Genomic DNA, 24,099 nt, shown 5'->3' on the forward strand with positions numbered 1-24,099 from the left:
CATATAGGTACCAATGACATAGGTAGGAAAAGGGATGAGGTCCTGAAAGGAGAATATAGGGAGCTAGGAAGGGAGTTGAGAAAAAGGACTGCAAAGGTAGTAATCTCGGGATTTCTGCCTGTGCCACGCGACAGTGAGAGTAGGAATGCGATGAGGTGGAGGATAAATGCGTGGCTGAGGGATTGGAGCAGGGGGCAGGGATTCAAGTTTTTGGATCATTGGGACCTCTTTTGGCGCAGGCGTGACCTGTACAAAAAGGACGGGTTACACTTGAATCCTAGGGGGACCAATATCCTGGCAGGGAGATTAGCGGGGGCTACTGAGGTGACTTTAAACTAGAATGGTTGGGGGGTGGGAATCAAATTAAAGAGGCTAGGCGTGAGGAGGTTAGTTCACAACAGAGGGATGGGAACCAGTGCAGAGAGACAGAGGGGTGTAAAGTGAGCGTAGAAGCAAAAAGTACAAAGGAGAAAAGTAAAAGTGGCAGGCCGACAAATCCAGGGCAAGCATTAAAAAGGGCCACTTTCAACATAATTGTACAAGGGCTAAGAGAGTTGTAAAAGAGCGCCTGAAGGCTTTATGTGTCAATGCAAGGAGCATTCGTAATAAGGTGGATGAATTGAAAGTGCAGATTGTTATTAATGATTATGATATAGTTGGGATCACAGAGACATGGCTCCAGGGTGACCAGGGATGGGAGCTCAACGTTCAGGGATATTCAATATTCAGGAGGGATAGACATGAAGGAAGGGGAGGTGGCGTGGCGTTGCTGGTTAAAAAAGAGATTAACGCAATAGAAAGGAAGGACATAAGCCGGGAAGATGTGGAATCGATATGGGTAGAGCTGCGTAACACTAAGGGGCAGAAGACGCTGGTGGGAGTTGTGTACAGGCCACCTAACAGTAGTAGTGAGGTCGGAGATGGTATTAAACAGGAAATTAGAAATGTGTGCAATAAAGGAACAGCAGTTATAATGGGTGACTTCAATCTACATGTAGACTGGGTGAACCAAATTGGTAAAGGTGCTGAGGAAGAGGATTTCTTGGAATGTATGCGGGATGGTTTTTTGAACCAACATGTCGAGGAACCAACTAGAGAGCAGGCTATTCTGGACTGGGTTTTGAGCAATGAGGAAGGGTTAATTAGCGATCTCGTCGTGAGAGGCCCCTTGGGTAAGAGTGACCATAATATGGTGGAATTCTTCATTAACATGGAGAGTGACATAGTTAATTCAGAAACAAAGGTTCTGAACTTAAAGAGGGGTAACTTTGAAGGTATGAGACGTGAATTAGCTAAGATAGACTGGCAAATGACACTTAAAGGATTGACGGTGGATATGCAATGGCAAGCATTTAAAGGTTGCATGGATGAACTACAACAATTGTTCATCCCAGTTTGGCAAAAGAATAAATCAAGGAAGGTAGTGCACCCGTGGCTGACAAGAGAAATTAGGGATAGTATCAATTCCAAAGAAGTAGCATACAAATTAGCCAGAGAAAGTGGCTCACCTGAGGACTGGGAGAAATTCAGAGTTCAGCAGAGGAGAACAAAGGGCTTAATTAGGAAGGGGAAAAAAGATTTTGAGAGAAAACTGGCAGAGAACATAAAAACGGACTGTAAAAGCTTTTATAGATATGTAAAACGGAAAAGACTGGTAAAGACAAATGTAGGTCCCCTGCAGACAGAAACAGGTGAATTGATTATGGGGAGCAAGAACATGGCAGACCAATTGAATAATTACTTTGGTTCTGTCTTCACTAAGGAGGACATAAATAATCTTCCAGAAATAGTAAGGGACAGAGGGTCCAGTGAGATGGAGGAACTGAGTGAAATACATGTTAGTAGGGAAGTGGTGTTAGGTAAATTGAAGGGATTGAAGGCAGATAAATCCCCAGGGCCAGATGGTCTGCATCCTAGAGTGCTTAAGGAAGTAGCCCAAGAAATAGTGAATGCATTAGTGATAATTTTTCAAAACTCGTTAGATTCTGGACTAGTTCCTGAGGATTGGAGGGTGGCTAATGTAACCCCACTTTTTAAAAAAGGAGGGAGAGAGAAACCGGGGAATTATAGGCCAGTTAGCCTAACGTCGGTGGTGGGGAAACTGCTGGAGTCAGTTATCAAGGATGTGATAACAGCACATTTGGAAAGCGGTGAAATGATCGGACAAAGTCAACATGGATTTGTGAAAGGAAAATCATGTCTGATGAATCTCATAGAATTTTTTGAGGGTGTAACTAGTAGAGTGGATAGGGGAGAACCAGTGGATGTGGTATATTTGGATTTTCAAAAGGCTTTTGACAAGGTCCCACACAGGAGATTAATGTGCAAACTTAAAGCACACGGTATTGGGGGTAAGGTATTGGTGTGGGTGGAGAATTGGTTAGCAGACAGGAAGCAAAGAGTGGGAATAAACGGGACCTTTTCAGAATGGCAGGCGGTAACTAGTGGGGTACCGCAATGCTCAGTGCTGGGACCCCAGTTGTTTACAATATATATTAATGACTTGGATGAGGGAATTAAATGCAGCATCTCCAAGTTTGCGGATGACACGAAGCTGGGTGGCAGTGTTAGCAGTGAGGAGGATGCTAAGAGGATGCAGGGTGACTTGGATAGGTTGGGTGAGTGGGCAAACTCATGGCAGATGCAATTTAATGTGGATAAATGTGAAGTTATCCACTTTGGTGGCAAAAATAGGAAAACAGATTATTATCTGAATGGTGGCCGATTAGGAAAAGGGGAGGTGCAACGAGACCTGGGTGTCATTATACACCAGTCATTGAAAGTGGGCATGCAGGTACAGCAGGCGGTGAAAAAGGCAAACGGTATGCTGGCATTTATAGCCAGAGGATTCGAGTACAGGAGCAGGGAGGTACTACTGCAGTTGTACAAGGCCTTGGTGAGACCACACCTGGAGTATTGTGTGCAGTTTTGGTCCCCTAATCTGAGGAAAGACATCTTTGTCATAGAGGGAGTACAAAGAAGGTTCACCAGATTGATTCCTGGGATGGCAGGTCTTTCATATGAAGAAAGACTGGATGAACTGGGCTTGTACTCGTTGGAATTTAGAAGATTGAGGGGGGATCTGATTGAAACGTATAAGATCCTAAAGGGATTGGACAGGCTAGATGCGGGAAGATTGTTCCCGATGTTGGGGAGGTCCAGAACGAGGGGTCACAGTTTGAGGATAGAGGGGAAGCCTTTTAGGACCGAGATTAGGAAAAACTTCTTCACACAGAGAGTGGTGAATCTGTGGAATTCTCTGCCACAGCAAACTGTTGAGGCCAGTTCATTGGCTATGTTTAAGAGGGAGTTAGATCATGTAGCTTGTTGCTACAGGGGTCAGGGGGTATGGAGGGAAGGCTGGGTTCTGAGTTGGATGATCAGCCATGATCATAATAAATGGCGGTGCAGGCTCGAAGGGCTGAATCGCCTACTCCTGCACCTATTTTCTATGTTTCTATGTTTCTATATGGTTTTGCTTCAAGCTTCCAGCATCAACAGTTTTTTGCTCCAATTAAGTTTACCACTACTCATCTAATAAGTTATCCAGGTTCCTTTGTCTGCCTCCTTGCCTTAAGTTTATTCCAGCTGTGCCATTTCACAAAATGCTAATGTAAAGAGCAATAGTAAGAATCATCCATTTGAAGGCCTTATCTTATACATCTAAATCAAGTGAGGTAATATGCCAAATTTCAAATCTTAAACTTGCAGCTTCTGTCTAATCTTTTCACTTCAGTATTTCTTTATATGAATGGCAAACATTCCATCTTGATAAAAGGACATGAGCAGACCAGCTGTTATCACATGGACAACTTAATATTTAAGAAGAACAAGGCCAAAATGTGTCCTGGGCTTCCTCACTAGGACACTGCATCATGTCCTCACTGCATACAAACTGTTCTGTTAGAGCATTCCTCTTGCTCTGTGCGTAGCTTTAACAGGGAGAGCAAGCTGGATCTGCAAGGCCTTGGTGAGACCACACCTGGAGTATTGTGTGCAGTTTTGGTCCCCTAATCTGAGGAAAAACATTCTTGCCATGGAGGGAGTACAAAGAAGGTTCGCCAGATTGATTCCTGGGATGGCAGGACTTTCATATGATGAAAGACTGGATCAACTAGGCTTATCCTCGTTGGAATTTAGAAGTTTGAGGGGGGATCTTATTGAAACGTATAAAATCCTAAAGGGATTGGACAGGCTAGATGCAGGAAGATTGTTCCTGATGTTGAGGAAGTCAAGAACGAGGGGTCACAGTCTGAGGATAAAGGGGAAGCCTTTTAGGACCGAGATTAGGAAAAACTTCTTCACACAGAGAGTGGTGAATCTGTGGAGTTCTCTGCCACAGGAAACAGTTAAGGCCAGTTCATTGGCTATATTTAAGAGAGAGTTAGATATGGCCCTTGTGGCTAAAGGGATCTGGGGTATGGAGGGAAGGCTAGTACAGGGTTCTGAGTTGGATGATCAGCCATGATCATACTGAATGGCGGTGCAGGCTTGAAGGGCTGAATGTTCTACTCCTGCACCTATTTTCTATGTTTCTATGCAGCCTTCATCTTTCCAAGTGATGGAGGTTGCACGTTTGGGAGAGGCTGCTGAAGAGGCCTAGTAGCTTGTTATTCTGCGATCACATAGATAACAGGGAACAGTTGTTTAAGCAGGTGCTTGGGGCTTTCACCACTAGTTCATGGGTGCAATCTAGCGATCTTCAATTGTTTGCTTCTTTAGTGCTTTCTGACTTGTAATAGATCAAAGATACAAATTTTGCATGTAAACTGTAATTCACAGATATCAAAGTTACTCTTAATGAAATGTATAAGAAATATCCAGCAAAATTATGCAATTCAGAGTTATCATGTTAACATTGTCCTATAATTAATTATACATTTTCCTTCAGTAATCCATTCTTGTGAGTGATTGTAGAATTTTATATTGCAGACAATGAAAAGGCATTGATTGGATTCCTGGCATTTCTGATCATTGCTACAACAATAGCTCTGGCCATTGTACTCTACAAAATATACATTTTGCAGAGGAAATCTTCAAGGTACCTGAGTTAAAATGGTTTGTCTCACACCTCATATTTTCTGCAGCACGGAACTGTATTGTAAAATATTGAAAACAGAAAGCAAGAAAAAATGGTAGAAACATTAGAAAGGAAACCATATTTTCTGTAAATTGACTAAAGTTTCTGGAAGCAACTTCATTGTTTCTGAATGTGTTATTTATTAATTTATTGTGGATTATACCAATTGACTTCCAGCTATTGTTGCTTGTTTCCTCCTTGTACCATTACACTTAATTCTTCAGTCAATTCTCTCTAATGAATTTCCCACCACAGTATGTAATATTACTGAAAGGCTGCTTGGGATCATAGTATCTATCATCAGATCAAAATCCATTCTGTGTTTGTTTCTCTTTATCTGAGGTGATACCAGTTAACATTCAGCATAGTTTATTCATTGATAAGCCCATTGAACACAGTGATGGGTATAGGGCATGCAACTGCCTGGTTAATGGGAATTTTTTTCTGCAGTGGATGAGTGATAACTGGATTTCATACTTGTGAATTCGATTGACTCCGCTCTCTGAGAGAATCCTCAGATGTATATTCCTTGGGCAAATATATTGTTTTTTATTTATACTTTCAAACCAATCATAGATTGGTACTGCTGTAGATTTTAAGGCAAAAATAGCTTTGAGCAAAAGGATTTCTTTTAGAATGGCATGGCTAATGAAGGGAGGAATGGTGTTCTTTTCCTCCCAGTTTCAGACAACTTAGTACATAGAACTGTGCAATACAGGATCAGGCCCTCAGCCCACAATGCTACGCTGATCTAGTCAAACTAGTAATTAGACACCTAACTACACTAATTCCTTCTACCTACACAATGTCCATATCTCACCATTCCCTGCACATGCATGCGCCCATCTAAGAGGCACATGAACACTTCTATCGTATTTACCTCCACTACCAACCCTCGCAGCAAATTCCAGGCACCAACCCACCAGTCGTTGTGTAAAAGAAAAATTTGGCCCACACATCTCCTGTCACCTTCGATGCCTGACCTTCAGTATTAGGCATTTGACCTGGGTATAGGAAACCAGCTGTCTACTCTATTTTGCCTCATATAATCTTACAATGTTCTATGAGGTCTCCCCCTCAGCCCTCGCCATTGCATAGTAAATAGCCCAAGTTTGTCCAACCTCTCCTTGTAGCACACACACTCCAATCCAGGCAGCATCCTGATAAACGGCTTCTGCACTCTCTGGAGCACCCACAATCTTCCTGCAGTGGAACAACCAAATTAAAAGCAGTACTCCAGATGCTGTCTAACTGGAGTTTTATAAAGCTACACCATAGCCTCCTGACTCTTGAACTCAGTACCTCAACGAATAAGGACCATTAGTTCACACCACGTGCCTTCTTGAACATCCTGTCAACCTTGCAACTACTTTGAGGAAGTTATGAACAAAATCTCTCTGTACATCAACACTGTTAAGGATTTTGCCATTAATGGTGTGCTATCCTTTATAATTTGCACACGTGTTTTTCACTATCCTTTTACATTTGTTCTCCCAAAGTGCAACACCTCCCATCTGACCCGATTAAATCCAAACTTATTTAAAATAGGAAAAGCATATAATTTTAATTAGTAAAAGAAAAAACAAATTGGAGTGAATGCCACTAATGCAAAGTAATGATTTTATGGGAGAATTGTACTTCTTTATGGCAGGAACCCACTGTAATATGGCAAAGTATTATTTTAATAATTTCTCAGGGCGATGTTTGTATTTTTGTTCAAGTGAGTGATAACTCTGGTGTGGGGTTAACTGCTTTCCAACACTTTACACATGTTCTCAGCACTAAAACAATGAGATATGTAACCCTCCTGCCATTTCTGCTTCAGAAATCCTATGTTGTGCCATTTTCTTTCACACATTCACTCATCAGCCAGTCAAGTAATTATTATCTCATGAAGACTTGCTTGCTTCACCTGAGAGAGTACCCAAAATAATCTTTCTGAGCAACACCCATAAAATGTTGAAAGAACTCAGCAAATCTGTCAGTATATATGGAGAAGAATAAACAGCTGATGCTTTGGGCTAAGACCCTTCATCAGGACATCTGAACTGAAGTATTTCTTTTACAAGTTTAGTCTGAAGGGAAATGTAAGTCAAATTACCCAGTTTTCTTTGATCCTCTTATTCTTATGAGCAAATTCTCCACTTTACCTCAATTTAACCAAATACATTGTCAGCAGATAAATATCAGAAAATTCAATGAAGTAATATTGCTCTTGTGTTTATCTGAATACTTGAGTAAATGCAAGTGAATATATGAAAATCCTATCCAAAGATTTCTCACAATTAATAGTATAGTCACTGTTCTCTCTAAGCTGCACAGGTGCATGGCTGCGCATTAACTGAAATGCACCTGCACACATAGCCTTTGTTGCCACGCAGCAGGAATTTTCTTTCACATAATGCTTTATTAAAGCTCTGCACAGTTTTCAGGCATGGTCCAAGCAAATGTTAAAAAGAAATTAGAGGGAAAGTTGATCATAATGTTAATTATAAATACTGATAACACTAACTAATAGTACATTCTTTTTGATGTGGTAGTGCTATTTAACATGTTTTTTTTTCTTGCTCTATCCTGATTATAGACATCCTGAAGAATCCGTGGAACTTATTGGACATGGTCAGTAACCAGCTTTACCCCTTTATTTTTACGTGTTGAGCATTTGGTCTAAACCTTGTCTCAGGGAATATTTCATATAATTAATATCCAATGTTGACCACTCCTTACAGATGATGAAAAACAGCTGCTCAATGTGGAACCCATACTTGCTGAACAACTGATTGATGTCTATAGGAGAAAGCAGGCCGATGAATCCAGATTATTTTTAGCAGAATTCCAGGTAATTGGTGAATCATCACATTCCTAAGTTCCTGTCCACTCGAAGACAAAGGCAATGATGGTTAATGTATTAAAGGGGAGGATAATGACACTGAAGTGTACCACTCATTTGCAGTGACAGATGAGCCAGAATAGGGTGTGGGTGCTCAGCTGTTTGCTGAGAATGAATTTGAAAGTGCAGGCAACACCTAAAGAAGAATCCTCTCAAGTTCATGTTTAATTGTCATTCAACCATACACATGAATATAGCCAAAGGAAATGGTGTTCCTCTGGGGTCAAGGTACAAAACACAGTACCAACAGTCACACACAGCACGAGGCACATATAGCACATACAATAATGATAGAAATAAAAGATAGTCACAATAATAATTATAATTGTAATAATATAGACCAAGTCCCTGAGTGTCGTGGGAATGATGTTCTGGAGCCACGTTTTCTGCAAGAATAAGCAGCAGTTCCTCATGTTGCACTAGTGTATCCACAAAGAACACAATCCAGCTTGTCTTCCATCGAACAATCACCGGGGGGGTAGCACAAATGGGAGGGGCCAACAGACCCAGCCCCCAAACCCAGCACAGCCGCCCGCCACGCCATGCCACCTCTGTGTCTGCTTCTCCGGGCAAATGCAACTGGAACTGGTGACCCTGCAGCATGTGAGCCTGGTCCGTGCAACAACTGAGGCCACGCATCTCCCTCCCACCCCCCCACACAAGAAAAATGGCAAAGGCATTCATTTGCGCTGGTTGTTGGACCATGCACCAGCTTTGACATCTTCCCCCTTGGGTGGTGGTGGCAGTAGCAAGCAGCAATGTAGTATACAAAAAATCCAGCTCCACATCTATTGAGCAAAGTTTCTGATGGGGTAGACCTCCAGTACTTGATGTTCTTAATACCCAACATTGTCTTCTGATCATAGAAATGACATAATGGTTGAACAATTATTGCTTTGGGCCCAGAGAGGTTGCTGCGATCAAGCGCGCTGTCATTTTACTGGGCGATTGTAGCACCTAGATGCACCAAATTATTGTTGAAAAGCGGAAAAAGTAATTTGCCTACTAAACATAAAAGGGTAAAAATTCGCCCTGTATCATTACTGTTAAATATGTAAAGTTGCAGCTGTTATGAATTGTATACCTCTTTTGAAATTCAGTTCCATTGACTTCTATGGAACTAGGGATGGGCAATAAATGCTGGCTTAGTTGGTGATGCCCACATCCCATAAGTGAATAAATTTTTTTAAATCCCTCAAAAGTAGAGAACAATTCAGAATTCCCAAAGGTGATGTGCACCAATGATTAAGGATAAATCTTTTCGCAATGTATTTAATTGAGGTTTGTAAGATGAATAAATATGAGCTGAATTATCAAGGAGAATGCACAATATGGAGCATGGAATGCATGGTGCTCCATAAAGATCTATGGAGATCTTTAGCATCTACAGAGGGTAAAGTAAATCTCATTTTACCATTTAACTGCTGGTCTTACCACCTCAGGTGACCTCTATATTAATAACACCTGAATCACAGACTAACTGCTGATTCAGTATTGGTGAAGCACCTCAGTATATTCTGCTTCATGCACAAAATGTGATGAATGTGCTTGTTATGTTGAGTCATTTGCATGTTTGGTTATTTATGTGTCCTCGTCCAACTACCCAAAGCCAGTGGTATAAAAAGCAGACGGGACCTTAAAGTACAAGCGATTCATTCCACCACCCTGGCTGCAGCAGTGAAAATTAGAATCATAAGACTGTACAGTAAAGAAAAGAACCTTGATAGTCCACCATGAACATTTTGACCATGATGCCTACCTAAGCAAATCCTATTTGTTTGCATTTGGCTTATATCCCTTTATGCTTTTCCACTCTAAGTGTCTGTCCAAGTACCTTGTAAACATTTGTATCTTCCTCTGGAGAATGATTCCAGATATTTAGCAACCTCTGTGTATAAAATGTACCATCCAGATCTCCCTTAAAGTTCTCACCTTTTCCTTAAACCTGTGCTTTCTAGTTTTATACATGCTTACCCTGGTAAAGACCTGGCTGGTGGCATAGTGGCATCAGTGCTGGTCTGCGGGGCGGGAGGTCCCGAGTTCGAATCCAGCTGGCTTCCCTGCATGCTTTTCATCCATGGTGGGTTAAGAGCTGGTGATCTCTTTGAGGAAAAAAAAACACCCGGTAGAAGGCAATGGCAATGGCAAACCACTACTGTAACTTTCCTCATATGCGATTTCCCACTACGTCAAGAGCGGCATGGGAGGAAGTCATCCGTTAACTGGAGTAATTCCGGATGCAACGTACCTTTCCTTTTTACCCTGGCAAAAAGACTCTCTATCTACCCTATCCATTTCTCTCATAATTTTATAAACCTCAGTAAGGTCACCCCTTCTGTCTTCTCTGTTCCAGTGAGAATAAACCAGTCTATCCAGTCTCCCTTTATAAATACAGCAGTCCATTCTAGTCAACATCCTGAAGAATCTCGCCTGCACTCTTTCAATTGCCATCACAACCTTCTGCTAGTGCGGCAACCAGAACTGTACACAGTAATTCAAAAGCAGCCTTAGTAGCCTCAACATGACAGCCCGACTCGTAAGCACAGTGCCCTGCCCATGAAGGAAAGCATCCCATTTCCTCCTCAAGCTTTCTGAATTTCCCTATCCAACTTTGTCAACATTTTCAGTGAGTTCCCAAATTCGCTCTGTACACCAATGTTCCTGGTCCTTTCCATTTACTCTGTATGCTCTACCAGAATGTACTGTACTTTCACAAAGTGTGTCACACTTGCCTGCATTAAGTTCCATCTGCCACCACACTGCCCAACTTTCTAGCTGATCTATGTCCACTGTATGTTTAGACAATCTTAAGACCAGAAGACAGAGCAGAATTAGGATATTTGGCCCATCAACTCTGCTCCACTATTCCATCATGGCTGATTTATTATCCATCTCAACCCAGTTATTCTGTCTTCTCCCTGTAACCTTTGATGCCCCTACTAATCAAGAACCTATCAACCTCCACTTTCTTCCTCATCTCTGTTCTAATGAGGCATACTTCTATTCTGAGGCTGTGCCCTCTGGTCTTAGACTCCCACATCCATTCTATCTAGGCCAAGGGTTCTCAACCTGAGGTCCATGGACCCCTTGCTTAATGGTAATAGTACATGGCATTAAAAAAAAGTTTGGGAACCTCTGCTCTAGGCCTTTCAATATTCGATAGGTTTCAATGAAATTCTCCCCCCCCCCACCTCATTTTTCTTCACTCCACTGAGTAAAGGCACAGAGCCATGAAACCCTCCTTATCTGTTAACCTGTTCACTCCCTGAATCATTCATGTGAACCTCTTCTGGACTCCATCGAATGCCAGCACAACTTTTCCTAGATACAGGCCCCAAAACTGCTCATAGTACTCCAAATGCAGTCTGACCAATACTTTATAAATCCTCAGCATTAAATCCTTGCTGTTATATTTTAGTCCTCCTGAAATGAATGCTAACAGTAAGTTTGCCTTTCTTACCAACTCAAGCTGCAAGTCAACCTTTAGGGAATCCTGCACAAAGACTCCCAAGTCCCTTTGTTTTCCTGATTTTTGGATTTTTCTCCTCATTTAGAAAATAGTCTATACCTTTAATCCTTCCACCAAAGCACATGACCATGCTCTTCACTACACCATATTCCATTTGCCCCTTCTCTACCCATTCTGTCTACAGTAAGTCCTTCTTCACTCTCCCTACTTCCTCAACATGACTTGCTCCTCCACCTGCCCCTGTATTATCTGAAAACTTGGCCAAAAGGACATCAATTCCATCATGGAAATCATTGACATATAACATGAAAAGAAGCAGTCCCAACTCTGACCCCTGTGGAACATCACTATTCACCGATAGCCAACTATAAGGTCCCCTTTACTCCCATTCTTTGTCTCCTGCCAGTCAGCAATCTTCTATAAATGCTTGTATCTTTTCTGTAGTGTCATGGGCTCTTGTTTAGCAGCCTCATGTGCAGCACCTTGCGAAAATCTTCTTCACAATGACTCCACCAATTTTTTTTGTCATCTGCAAATTATAACAGCTGAATGATAGCAATACAGAATTAATTGTACATCAAATAAGAAACTTGGTTACTGTGTTGGTAGAAAATAATGTAATTTTGAAATTATCATTTCAGAGCATTCCAAGGGTCTTCAGCAAATTTCCTGTTAAGGATGCACGTAAAGGTTGTAATTCGAACAAGAATCGATATATTGACATCCTACCATGTGAGTTTGAATGGAACCTGCTAATTAAGTTTTTAACTGATGTGTTTCTATATCATTGCAGGACAATATGGCCCCATAGAATATCTCAGTACTGAAATAATACTCAGAAAGTTAAGAGAAATTTGTCAAGAGTGTAGCAGTTGTATAGGCTGGGGAGCTTTTTTGTTCTGTTTATTGAAAACTATAATTTTGAAACAGTTGGAAAACTTGTTCTTTTCATTTAGAAAAAGGCATTAATTTACTTGTGATAGGAGGATGAATATGTTTTTCTTCAGAGATTTGGCATGTTGCTGAAACACAGGATCCTGAGCATGGGGGTTGATGGGTTCTTCAGGAAAATGACAGATAAATTGTTTCTCACAGATGTAGCAATCAGGTGTTCATTATGAAAAATATTCTGCAGGTTTTAGTCTTTGTTCACCAGTCGAATGAATACTTACTGGACTGATATGATTAAGGGACCATCTGTTATATCTGCACTATTTCTGATCAGCAACTTGAAACTGTAATTTTCCTCAAGAACAATTAATTACTTTGTAAAGACATTTCATTAAGAGGATGATTAGATGTAAATAGTTCATTTCATATCTGTCTCAGGATGACTTAAATTATTTGCAGCCAATGAAGTATTTTTGAATGAAGCACTGTATTCAGTGTTTTGGTGTAGATAGTGGAGAAGACAGTTTGGCAGAGTAAGCTCCTATAAGCAGCAATGCATTAGTGGGCAAATAATCTGATTATTAACAATATTAATTGAAGGACAGATATCAGCCAGACTTTGGAGAAATGATAAGGTTCCAGTTCCGCTTGCAGTTTGACCAATCATGCACCATATAAGTTTAATCCTCTGTGAACATTCTTTTACCATATCAGTCTATTTCACTTTTCATAAATATATTGAACATTATTAAATATCAGCATGATCGCAAGCTTCCATCATTACTCTCAGGTACATTCTACATCCCCTTTGTGCAAAAAGACAATTTGTATTAGAATCTTTACCATCGCTGTGAATGTATTTAAATTTGATCAATACATAACTCAGTCTAGGTACCTCAATTACTGAAAATGTATAGCATAGTGGTTTGATTACTCAATGCATGTTTATTAAGTGTGCTGTAAAAAATCAGTTTTCCTGAAGTGGGTTGCATTAGCAAACATTTCTGGGTGAAATACAACTTCTAGGCAGTCAGATGTACAGGTGATGATGTCCCACTGCCAGCACCACATCTTTGATTTCCTTCTGCATAACATTGGAACTGTTAATTCAGGACAACGACTGAGCAACAAATTTCAAACACAACATCTGACAGACTTGTGCCCCAATGGTCAAAATATTATCCCAGCTCCACTGTAGTTTGTGGCTGTCTGTGTGGGATTTGCCCTGGGTGTTCCAGCTTCCTTCCACCTTACAAAGATGCATGAGTTGCTTATTTGGAATTGTAAGTTGTTGCTGGTGAGTCTGAGAATCTTAGGGCAGGTGGTAGGAATTGAAGGAAATGCAGGAAGAATACAATGAAACTGTTGCAAAGTGGTTGCTTGATAGTTGGTGTAGATTCAGTGAGCTGATGAGCCTATTCCTATGTTCTGTAACTATGAGGATTTCAGTGGACATTACAATCAATTTCAAAGTTCGAACTGTCAAAAGTGTTCAACACAATAATTTTTTATTGCACTTCAATGGGTCCAGTTCAACTTAATTGTTTCTGTTTCCCAATATGTTGTTCTATTCTATCATTCCATAAATTCTCCCCTCATTCCTGCTCTTCTTGTGAAAACCACTGCAATTTTTGAAGTCAAAGCTGGGTCATTACCGAAAATCGTTCAAGTGATGATGAATGGATTTTGTTGTGTATTTAACACTTTGGTAGTATTAGAGTAATATTGTAAATGAATTGTTTGATTAAGTAATCTTGTTTGTTTAAATAACTCTTTATGGGTCATATGTAAAAATAGATGAATTGCATACATCATGACACTACTACATGATATGTGCATGGTTCGCTTAAAGTAAAAACAGATTTAGGTCGGAACATTTATGCCTTCTTTGTTTAATAAACTTATTAGGATTGTACTTTCTCAACAGATGATTACAACCGTGTTGAACTTTCCCCTGTGTCTGGAGAGCATGGTTCAGATTATATCAATGCAAGCTTCATTGATGTAAGTATGAAAGCTTGGAAGTGACGGACAAATTATATTTAAGTATTTATTATTGTGTACTTTGACAACAGAAGTTTAAATAGAATTATTTAATCCTTTTGATGATTAAAATGGAAGAGAAAAGTGTTCCCTTTACAGAATTCATTTCTGCAGTTGACCCCAATCTACACGCATCCCCAGGGTTTACTTCTGAAGGCTGTTACGACCAATATCACAGTTCTTCCTGGGAAGATCCAAGTTGGCAATGGTGTTCAATACAATAGCATTTTGTTGTACCAAAGTTCATTTTTATTTTCTATTTGACCCTTCATTCCACTATAAGGCCTGAGGTTCAATATTGGAGACCCAGTAGGCCTCTATATTCATGTCATTTCCTTGACATGCTTTTTAAATAAACCTAGCGTTGATTATTGTAAAACTCACTCCATAACTCCAATGTTTGTAATTCTCCCCATTGCTGACTGATTATTGAGCATTTAATTACGAGTGAAGTATTGTTGTTTTTAACTTTGTTATTTTTTATTACATAGGGCTTCAATGAACCCCGGAAGTACATTGCCGCCCAAGGTACATTTACTTGTATACAGGCAATATTTTTCTCAATATTGCAGAACAAGTTTAATGAAAATTTGCTATTTATCTGCAGATATCTATCTCAGAGAATCAAGAGTTTGAATGATTTCGATGTACAACATGATGGAATTTAATAACCAAGTTACACTGAGTTGCAGACGTGTTAACTGCAGTTTCTCTGCCTGAACTATGCAGTTTTGAGACTCCTCCCATTGTGTGATCATGCTTCCATGCAGCAGCACCCAGGGTAGCTATAGCAATTTCAGCAGAAGTAGCCAAATAACCACCTTACCATAGGGACAGTAAAATACACTTCAGTGGTTTAACAAAATTGCACTATGGTAGACCATACCTTAATTATACCTCTCGCGCACTTATTGTAAACTTTGTCCCCTTGATACAAAACAACCCTACTTTACATAGTACTGTGCAAAAGTCTTAGACACACACACACATATATATATATATATATATAGCTAGGGAGCCTGAGACTTTTGCTCCATACTGTAGTAATTTTATGTATTTCACTGTGCTGCTCCTGCTGCAAAAAGGAAAAAAATCATGGCATAAGTGATCAAAGATGAATCTGATTCTGATATGGATCACTGTTGTGGACTGAAAGTGGGAAGGCGGCAGGGAGAGGGGAATCATGGTTGGGAAAAGGGGAAGGGAGAAGAGAGGGAGTGAAAAGCAACAGAGAGACATTCTATAATGATCAATAAAACAATTGTTTGGAATTAAGTTACCTTGACGCTATTTGCTTGCTGTTTATGTTTTCATTGCACATTGAGTTTTGACGTCTTCTTTTTTATGGGTTGTCTTATTCTTTTATTTTTTTATGAGCATGATGTGGCTTTTGTTCTCTGCACATTGGGTCTTTCATATATATTTATATGTGGTTTGGTTTTGAGTTTTTTTTGTTTCGTGGCTGCCTGTTAGAAAAAGAACCTCAAGGTTGAATAATATATACATATTTTGATTATAAATCTACTTTGAACTTTGAATCTTGCCTGGTGTCTCAGGGCTGGGTGTGTCTGGACCTGTGCCACACCTGCCCTGGCACTCCATCCTCACCATTCCCAACATTCTTTGCTCTCACCAGATTTACAAACTCGCTCTCCGTTCCATGTTGACAAATACAGTATTGTGCTAAAGTCTTAGGCATTCTAGCTATATGTTTGTGCCTGAGACTTTTGCACAGTACTGTAAAGTGAAAATTTTAAAAGGAATCAAGCACTGCTGCGATAGCAGCCAACCACCTTCCAACAGGTGTTTTAGAATCAGTGGGAGGATTGTGGTCATAGCACAGCAAATGGAAAAAGAGCAAGTTCCCTCAATCCCAACTTTACACCTGACACCTGTTAGTTGTCACCACAGTGGGGAAGTCCAGATCAGAAGTAATAGAATAGGTCTTAGCCATGACAAAAGTCGTGTCAGACACAACCTGAGAGGGAGGAATCTGAATATATCATGTGGCTGGTCATCTATAGAAAATAAATTAGTTCCACTTTCATTAAAATCCAAGGTTAGTTTGTTTGATGAGAATAGCATAAGAGTGGATCTAAACCTTTATTAGGCTACAGACCAAGTGTGGTAAATAGGATTAGTACAAATAGGTTCTTGATGGTCATATGTAAGTAGTGAGCTGAAGAGACTCTTTCTGAGCCAAATGACTCTGCGACTCAAAATGGAAGATGTCCATAATCATTGAACATTGTAGAGAGTTAAATGATTGGCCCAAAGATTTGTATGAATCAGCTGATGAGAGATTAATTCACTGTATACCCTTCATCCCAACACAATTAACAGAGGCGTTATTTATTTTCAGCTTCCTAATGTTTAATTTTGAGCAAATATTCTGTTTTATCAAGAGTTCCAATCTTTCTCCTTTAGACTGTCCCTCAAATGAATCACATATCAAATTAATGATTTAGTAATTGCACCCCTTCTTTTTCTTTAGACACAGAGTTACCACTGATTGATGATTACCCCAATGTCCTCATGCTTCCTTCTCCCATCTTTCATGTCCCTGCGTGAATTCTTCTTTTGTATTTCACTCGCATTTCTTCCCTGTGCTTCCAGTTAGTTTCTGAATATGCCTCGATGTAATTTAGTAACTTACCCTGTTCTAGTTCCTTTTCATATGTAGCTGAATTCAACTAGTTTAAAATAGACCAATCACACAAATGAATGTCTCCAGTTTTGATTTTCTCTGTGTTTGCTCAATGATAACTTCTGCTATTTTTCAGGACCGAAAGAAGAAACATCTGATGATTTCTGGAAAATGGTGTGGGAACAGAAAGTAACAATCATTGTCATGGTGACTCGCTGTGAGGAAGGGAAGCGGGTGAGGCACATTCTCCATTACTCATGCTTGACCATTTTTTAAAAAAACCTTCTGTGCACCATACTATAATTATGTGAGGATCATACGGAGTAGATGCAAGAGGAAATAAAAACAATCTGCAGATGCTGAAAATCTGAAACAAAAACAGAAAATGCTACAACACTCAGCAACCTAGGCAGCATCTGTGGAGAAGCAGATAATGTGTTCTGTCTGTGATGCTTTGTCAGAACTAGTAAAATGAGAAGACACATGCAAAATGCTGGAGGAACACAGCAGGTCAGGCAGCATCTATGTAGAGGAATAAACAGTTGATGTTTCAGGCCGAAACTATGGTTTTCTTTAGGAGAGTTGGGGGAGGGATATATAATTCAGACCATTCTCACAGTGGTGAAAACAATGAACAGAAGGATAAAAAATATATATATATAATGTCTATTTACAGTCTCTGATCTATATTGACCAATGAAAGGTCAAAAATTAGATTTGACAGCCACATTATATCATCTTTTCTAATACATCTGTTGTACCTGACTGATCAAAGCCACTTGGAAGCTGTAACTGGGAGATTTGAAAGCCTTTATTTTACATAGTAGATCTTCCACAGAAAACCTCGTTCACCACTTCTAACAAAATGCTTCTTACATGCAGGTATTTCTTAAAAGCAAAGATACTTCTGAAACACAAAGATAACAATAAACAATTAACTAAGGTTTTAATGACTATAATCACCCACTATAACATTTTGAATATAGAGAATTAACTTTGCAGAATTACATATTTACAATGTTAGCATGTACCAACTAGCAGAATCCCTTTGCATATTCAATACTGTAGTTGATCTGAAAGCTTCTCAGCACAAACTCCAGCCACCCAGAACATATCTATTCAGTGTTGAGAGTTGGCTCCCTGAATATAAAACTAGCTAGAATATCAAGAGCAAAACAGCTCTGCCCTGAATTGTACATTAAGTAGCAGGGATATCTCTTGAAGGCAGTGTTAATACAGGAGATGGCCATTTAATGCCTTCCCTGATCATAAGACAGCAGCATGCAGGGACACAGTGGCTACTCTGGCTCCCAAAAGTGTTGCTAGTTTTAAGTTCTTAGATTGTACTTCAAAGTTTCTAGTTAGGCTTTTCTGTTATCCAAAGCTTCGTGAATGCAGCACCACCAAAATCTGAAACAAAGTTACATCTAAGCAGAGTTAACGGACAAAGGGATTCTACAGACACCAGACCAAGTGACAGCAACCAGGCCTAAGCACCTCAGCAGGGGAAGCAGTGGATGCAGGTGATAGAAAGAAAGCAAAAATGTGGTGAAAGAGCTGTGGCACTAGCGATGTTGAGAGCTAACCTGGCAGTAACACACCAGCAGTACCATCACTTTTCTTGGCCAAAATCTGCTTGCTAGATAATAAAATGGACTTACTGAGACTGAGAATGACACACAGAAAGAAATAAGAAACTATTGCATTCTAGTTTTCACCATAATATCATTAACCACCAACATGCCCGACTTGGCGTTTCAACTTGATGTAGTGATTCTGTTCCTGTGCAGACAGGAACTCCCTGTTGGGGAAATCCAAAGGAGGTGGAATTTGTGTGCACATTAACAAAGGTCGGTGCACAAACTCGTCTGTAGTTAGCAGTCCTTGTTCTGGGAAAATTGAGCAAATTAGAATTAAATGCCAGCCATGGCTCAAAGAGTTTACTGTTGTATTCATCTCTGCTGTCTCCATCCCCCCGAGCACGAACGCCAAGGATGCACTGGGAGAGCTTTACAGTACCATCAGCTCTCTGCAAAACAAGCATCCAGATGGTCTCTTCATAATTGCAAGAAACATCAATTGTGTTAACCTGCAGGACATTTTACCCAAGTTCCAAAAACACGTCACCAGTGTGTAGATGATATTGGTACCTCAAGAAGGGTCAACTATTGCCCCAGCTAGAAGCCCTGGCAGAACACAGAGGTGTGCTCGCTACTGAAAGCCTGAGGCACTGCCTTCAAATCCACTGACAGAACAGATCTCAGAGAGGCCAGGAGAAACCTCGTCTTAGGCATCAAGAGGGCAAAGGTCGCCTCTGCACAAAAAAATCAATACCTCTCCGATAACAATCCCCGGCATGTATGGCTAGACATCCAGGGCATTACATAATAGGCAAGGGAAAACTGTGTCAAGTACACCGGTGATGCCCCCATCGCTGACACTCTAAACAACTTTTTTTTCCTTTTTTTTTGAGTGTGCAACACAATACCAGCCATGAAAGCTACTCCCCCAGGAGAACAACAGTGGTCAGCAGATATGAGAAGAACTCTGCAGAGAATCAACACCTGTAATGTGGCCAAGCTAGATAACTTCCCAGGACGTCTTCATGGACACCTTCAACACTTCACTCATCCAGGCTTCAAATCAACCATCTTCATCCCTGCACCAAAGAATGCTCCACCTTCAGAACTAAACAATCTCTGCCCGTAGCACTGATACAAATCATCCTGAAGTACCTTGAACGGCTGATAATGCCATGTATCATAAAGTCCATTCTTGCCACATTGGACACTCACCAATGGGCTTACCAACAGAACTGCTCTATGACAAATGCCAGAGCATCTATTATGCATCTGGCCCTGATGCACCTAGAATTCAAGGACACTTATGTCAGAATGTTGTTTCTGGATTCCAATTTGACATTCAACACTACTGTCCCATAGACCTTGTTGAACAAACTTCTACTCCTCAGTCTAAATACACTGCCGTGCAACTGGAACTTCCTAACGAACAGACTTCAGATAGTCAGGATGCACAATTTCTCCTCCCTCCCCATCATTGTCAAGATGGGCTCCCCCTTCCCCCAGGCTTTGTGCTGAGCCCGCTGTTGTACACTCTGCTTATACGTGACTGCACGGTCAAACACCCGAGCGATCACATCGCCGAAGACACGACAGTCGTGGTGCTCATCACCAACAACAATGAGACAGCCTGCAGAGAGGAGGCCCGGTGCCACACAAATAACCTCTCCCTTAATGTCAAAAAGACAAGGAAATGGTTATTGATTTGAGGAGAACTTGCACTACTCACACCCCTCTTTACTTCAGTGGCACAGCAGTGGAAACTGCAAGCAGTTTCAAATTCCTGGGAGTGCACATTTCACATAACCTCCGGAATACATCCTCCGCAGTAGAAAGCTCATCTCTTCAACCTCCTCTACTTTTTGAGAGCATCCTGACAAGCTGCACCACTGTTTGGTACTGAAACTTCACTGTGGCAGTCAGGAGGCGCCTTTTTGTGTTGCATTGGATCCGATCTGTTGCACTCACAATGCATATGTACAAAGCTGTGCAGTGAGTTATGTACCTTCTCAAAAATCACCCAAAATGAAAACTTTCTTCGGGGTTTTTGATGAGATCTTACTTGTGAAAAGATATTGCTGTTTCAAAGGCAAATAAAGGGAGGATGGAGATGGATGTCATTCTACTGTGTATTTCAAATTCAATTCCAAATTAATCTGCATAGGAAATGATATAAACGCAGCTTATGTAAAGGAAGTGACATTCAAACTGCGCCTCTAGAGGGCAGAACATTTCCCACCCAGCATCTGCAAGATGTCAAACTTAAATACTAAAACTGAAAGTAATTTTTAATTAAGTGATCCTTGCATTAAGTCTTTGGCAAAAGAAACATGGTCCCAGAGACTGATTTTGGAAACAGTCTTACCACACCATCTTTAACCATTTTCACTTTGAAAATACTAGCCTTGATGATGTTCCTGTGGGGATCAACAGGAAGTGCTGGACCACTGTACCATGAGGAGAGGGTGAGCCGATTAGCTTGGAGCCCTCTCGTGGTGTGATCAGCCAGGTTGAGATCAGCAGGAACACAGTTCCATTGGCCCTTCTGGGTTGAGACCTGATACATTGGATCCTATTATATACATCAACATGGAATCTTCTTGTTTCATTAAATATATAACTGATCACAACATTGCTGTTGGTAAAGAACTTGATATAATCTAGTTCTTTGTCCAGCTCTTAAGTTATCATCTCTGCTATCTCAACTGCTATACCAGCACCACTGAGTTCAAGCCTTCGTAGGGTGAGATTTGGTTTGGGAGTAAGCTTTGCCTTGCCCTGGAGAAATTCAGCTTCACTATATCCAGCAGTGCCTGTGACCTTCAGGTATGCAATAGCACCAATAGCTTTAGTTGATGCATTACAGAAGATGCAAACCTCTTTCTTTGAGCTGTAAGATAGTGGAATTGTTGAGTAGGTTCTCAGAGTTTTCAGGACTTTAAGATCCTGAAAGGAAGAACTCCACTGCTACCACCGTTTCTCTCTAGAGAGTGGGGAACCCTATTCACAAGTGCTCGAGTTCAACTCTGTTAATATGAAGCATCCCTGGATACAGACTGGAGCTGCAAATTAAGAGGGTCCAGTAGGCTGTTGACGGTCGATAGCACACCATGACGCACAAAGGTATCAGCAGCCTGGAAAGTAAGGCTGAGACTGTGCTGCATAGAGTGGAGGTCCTGTCCAAGATGAAGATTCTGTAGATCTTTGGGCCAGATCTTCAGATGGGAAACATCGCATGAACTCAGCATTGTTGCGTGTGATCTTACGCAGTCTGAGATTAAACTGCGCCAGCATGTCTCTGCTGCTTTCAGCATGCTGACTATTACTTCTGCACTAGAAAATGATTTAAGGCCATTATCCACGTAGAAATGCTTTTCTATGTACCTTTGTGCTTCAGTCCCGAATTCCATCTCTCCCTTGCTAGCTGTCCTCTTAAGGCCATAGTTTGCCGCAGCTGGCGAAGGACAGTTACTAAGTACGTGAACTCGTATGCAGCATTCCAGAATGTCATTGTCCATTTGGTGATCACAAAGCCACAAGAATCTGAGGTAGTCTCGGTGACCGTTTCTTATTAGGAAGCTGTGGAACATTTGTTTGATGTCTGCCATCACTGCAACAGACTCTGTTCTGAGGTGCATTGGGACCCCGAGCAGGCCGAGATCTGGGCCCTGTAAGAGCATATTGTTCAATGATGTGTCTTTGAACTGCACATTTGAATCAAAGAAAACTTGTTCTTGTGCAAGTTTCTGTGGGTAATAATACTCTCATACTGAACATGTCAAAGAATGTTGACTTTGCCAATGACACATTGCTCTGATCATCTAATATCATGTATGCCTTCATTTTTTGCTCAGGAGATCCCTTCGGGTAGATGTTGGTGGGACATATTTCAGAGCAGCACATGCCCTGGACGTCTTTCCCACATACCACTGCGCATGAGCAAGTAGCTGTATCTAATGAATGCCCAGCTGGCTCCCCGCTGTGCTCTGCTGCATCTGTGCTGGAACCAGTAGTAGCCCAAGGTGCTGGCCCTGAACGAAGTGCTGATCACTGCTGCATTCAGTGCAGTGGAGAATAGTTTCATAGTCCTTTGCTTGCCATGCTATTGAAGCACAACATTGGAAACATACTGAGTGCTCCTTTAGAAAAAAATCTCCAGTCTGCAAGCATGTTTTCACTGAATCCTCTGGATTTCCTTAGGTGTGGGGTTTCTCACTGACAGGGCGTTGTCTGTCGAGGTTCATGACAGAGTTTTCTACTTCAGCTTTGCTGACTGTGGTAGGAGTTTTGGTTTTCCATGGTTTTGCTGAAGATCTCCCTTTGAATGATGTGCTACTGGAAGTTGACGTCATAAAACTAGGGTCATTGTGCATTTCTGCATGGTTGCTGGCGAATTCCGCTTAAGAATGAAAATGGTAGATAGGGGGCATGATGTTTCATTTTATACTTGAACCAGCCACTCTTAGAAACATAGAAACATAGAAAATAGGTGCAGGAGTAGGCCATTCGGCCCTTCGAGCCTGCACCGCCATTTATTATGATCATGACTGATCATCCAACTCAGAACCTTGCACCAGCCTTCCCTCCATACCCCCTGATCCCCGTAGCCACAAGGGCCATATCTAACTCCCTCTTAAATATAGCCAATGAACTGGCCTCAACTGTTTCCTGTGGCAGAGAATTCCACAGATTCACCACTCTCTGTGTGAAGAAGTTTTTCCTAATCTCAGTCCTAAAAGGCTTCCCCTTTATCCTCAAACTGGGACCCCTCATTCTGGACTTCCCCAACATCGGGAACAATCTTCCTGCATCTAGCCTGTCCAATCCCTTTAGGATTTTATACGTTTCAATCAGATCCCCCCTCAATCTTCTAAATTCCAACGAGTACAAGCCTAGTTCATCCAGTCTTTCTTCATATGAAAGTCCTGCCATCCCAGGAATCAATCTGGTGAACCTTCTTTGTACTCCCTCTATGGCAAGGATGTCTTCCCTCAGATTAGGGGACCAAAACTGCACACAATACTCCAGGTGTGGTCTCACCAAGGCCTTGTACAACTGCAGTAGTACCTCCCTGCTCCTGTACTCGAATCCTCTCGCTGTAAATGCCAGCGTACCATTCGCCTTTTTCACCGCCTGCTGTACCTGCATGCCAACTTTCAATGACTGGTGTATAATGACACCCAAGTCTCGTTGCACCTCCCCTTTTCCTAATCGGCCACCATTCAGATAATAATCTGTTTTCCTATTTTTGCCACCAAAGTGGATAACTTCACATTTATCCACATTAAATTGCATCTGCCATGAATTTGCCCACTCACCCAACCTATCCAAGTCACCCTGCATCCACTTAGCATCCTCCTCACAGCTAACACTGCCGCCCAGCTTCGTGTCATCCGCAAACTTGGAGATGCTGCATTTAATTCCCTCATTCAAGTCATTAATATATATTGTAAACAACTGGGGTCCCAGCACCGAGCCTTGTGGTACCCCACTAGTCAC

General features: G+C 41.1%; 1 protein-coding gene and 1 long non-coding RNA gene across 10 annotated transcripts in view; one reads left to right on the forward strand and one right to left on the reverse strand.

Moving 5' to 3' along the window:
* Positions 1–24,099, forward strand: part of ptprc (protein tyrosine phosphatase receptor type C) — a 298,428-nt gene that overhangs the window by 247,902 nt on the left and 26,427 nt on the right. For all 9 annotated transcript variants that reach the window (XM_063063878.1, XM_063063877.1, XM_063063882.1 and 6 more), the window contains 7 exons: positions 4,933–5,041; positions 7,665–7,699; positions 7,810–7,919; positions 12,081–12,171; positions 14,258–14,334; positions 14,865–14,901; positions 17,157–17,254. In XM_063063878.1, coding sequence (XP_062919948.1) covers positions 4,933–5,041; positions 7,665–7,699; positions 7,810–7,919; positions 12,081–12,171; positions 14,258–14,334; positions 14,865–14,901; positions 17,157–17,254 — 557 coding nt within the window. The remainder of the gene's footprint in view (positions 1–4,932; positions 5,042–7,664; positions 7,700–7,809; positions 7,920–12,080; positions 12,172–14,257; positions 14,335–14,864; positions 14,902–17,156; positions 17,255–24,099) is intronic.
* LOC134354721 (uncharacterized) overlaps positions 1–24,099 on the reverse strand; it is a 60,087-nt gene that overhangs the window by 8,962 nt on the left and 27,026 nt on the right. Inside the window, exon 2 of the long non-coding RNA XR_010019885.1 lies at positions 9,945–10,072. This is a non-coding gene — a long non-coding RNA (uncharacterized LOC134354721). The remainder of the gene's footprint in view (positions 1–9,944; positions 10,073–24,099) is intronic.

Source organism: Mobula hypostoma, chromosome 12 (assembly GCF_963921235.1).
Source record: "Mobula hypostoma chromosome 12, sMobHyp1.1, whole genome shotgun sequence".
Taxonomy (NCBI): Eukaryota; Metazoa; Chordata; class Chondrichthyes; order Myliobatiformes; family Myliobatidae; genus Mobula; species Mobula hypostoma.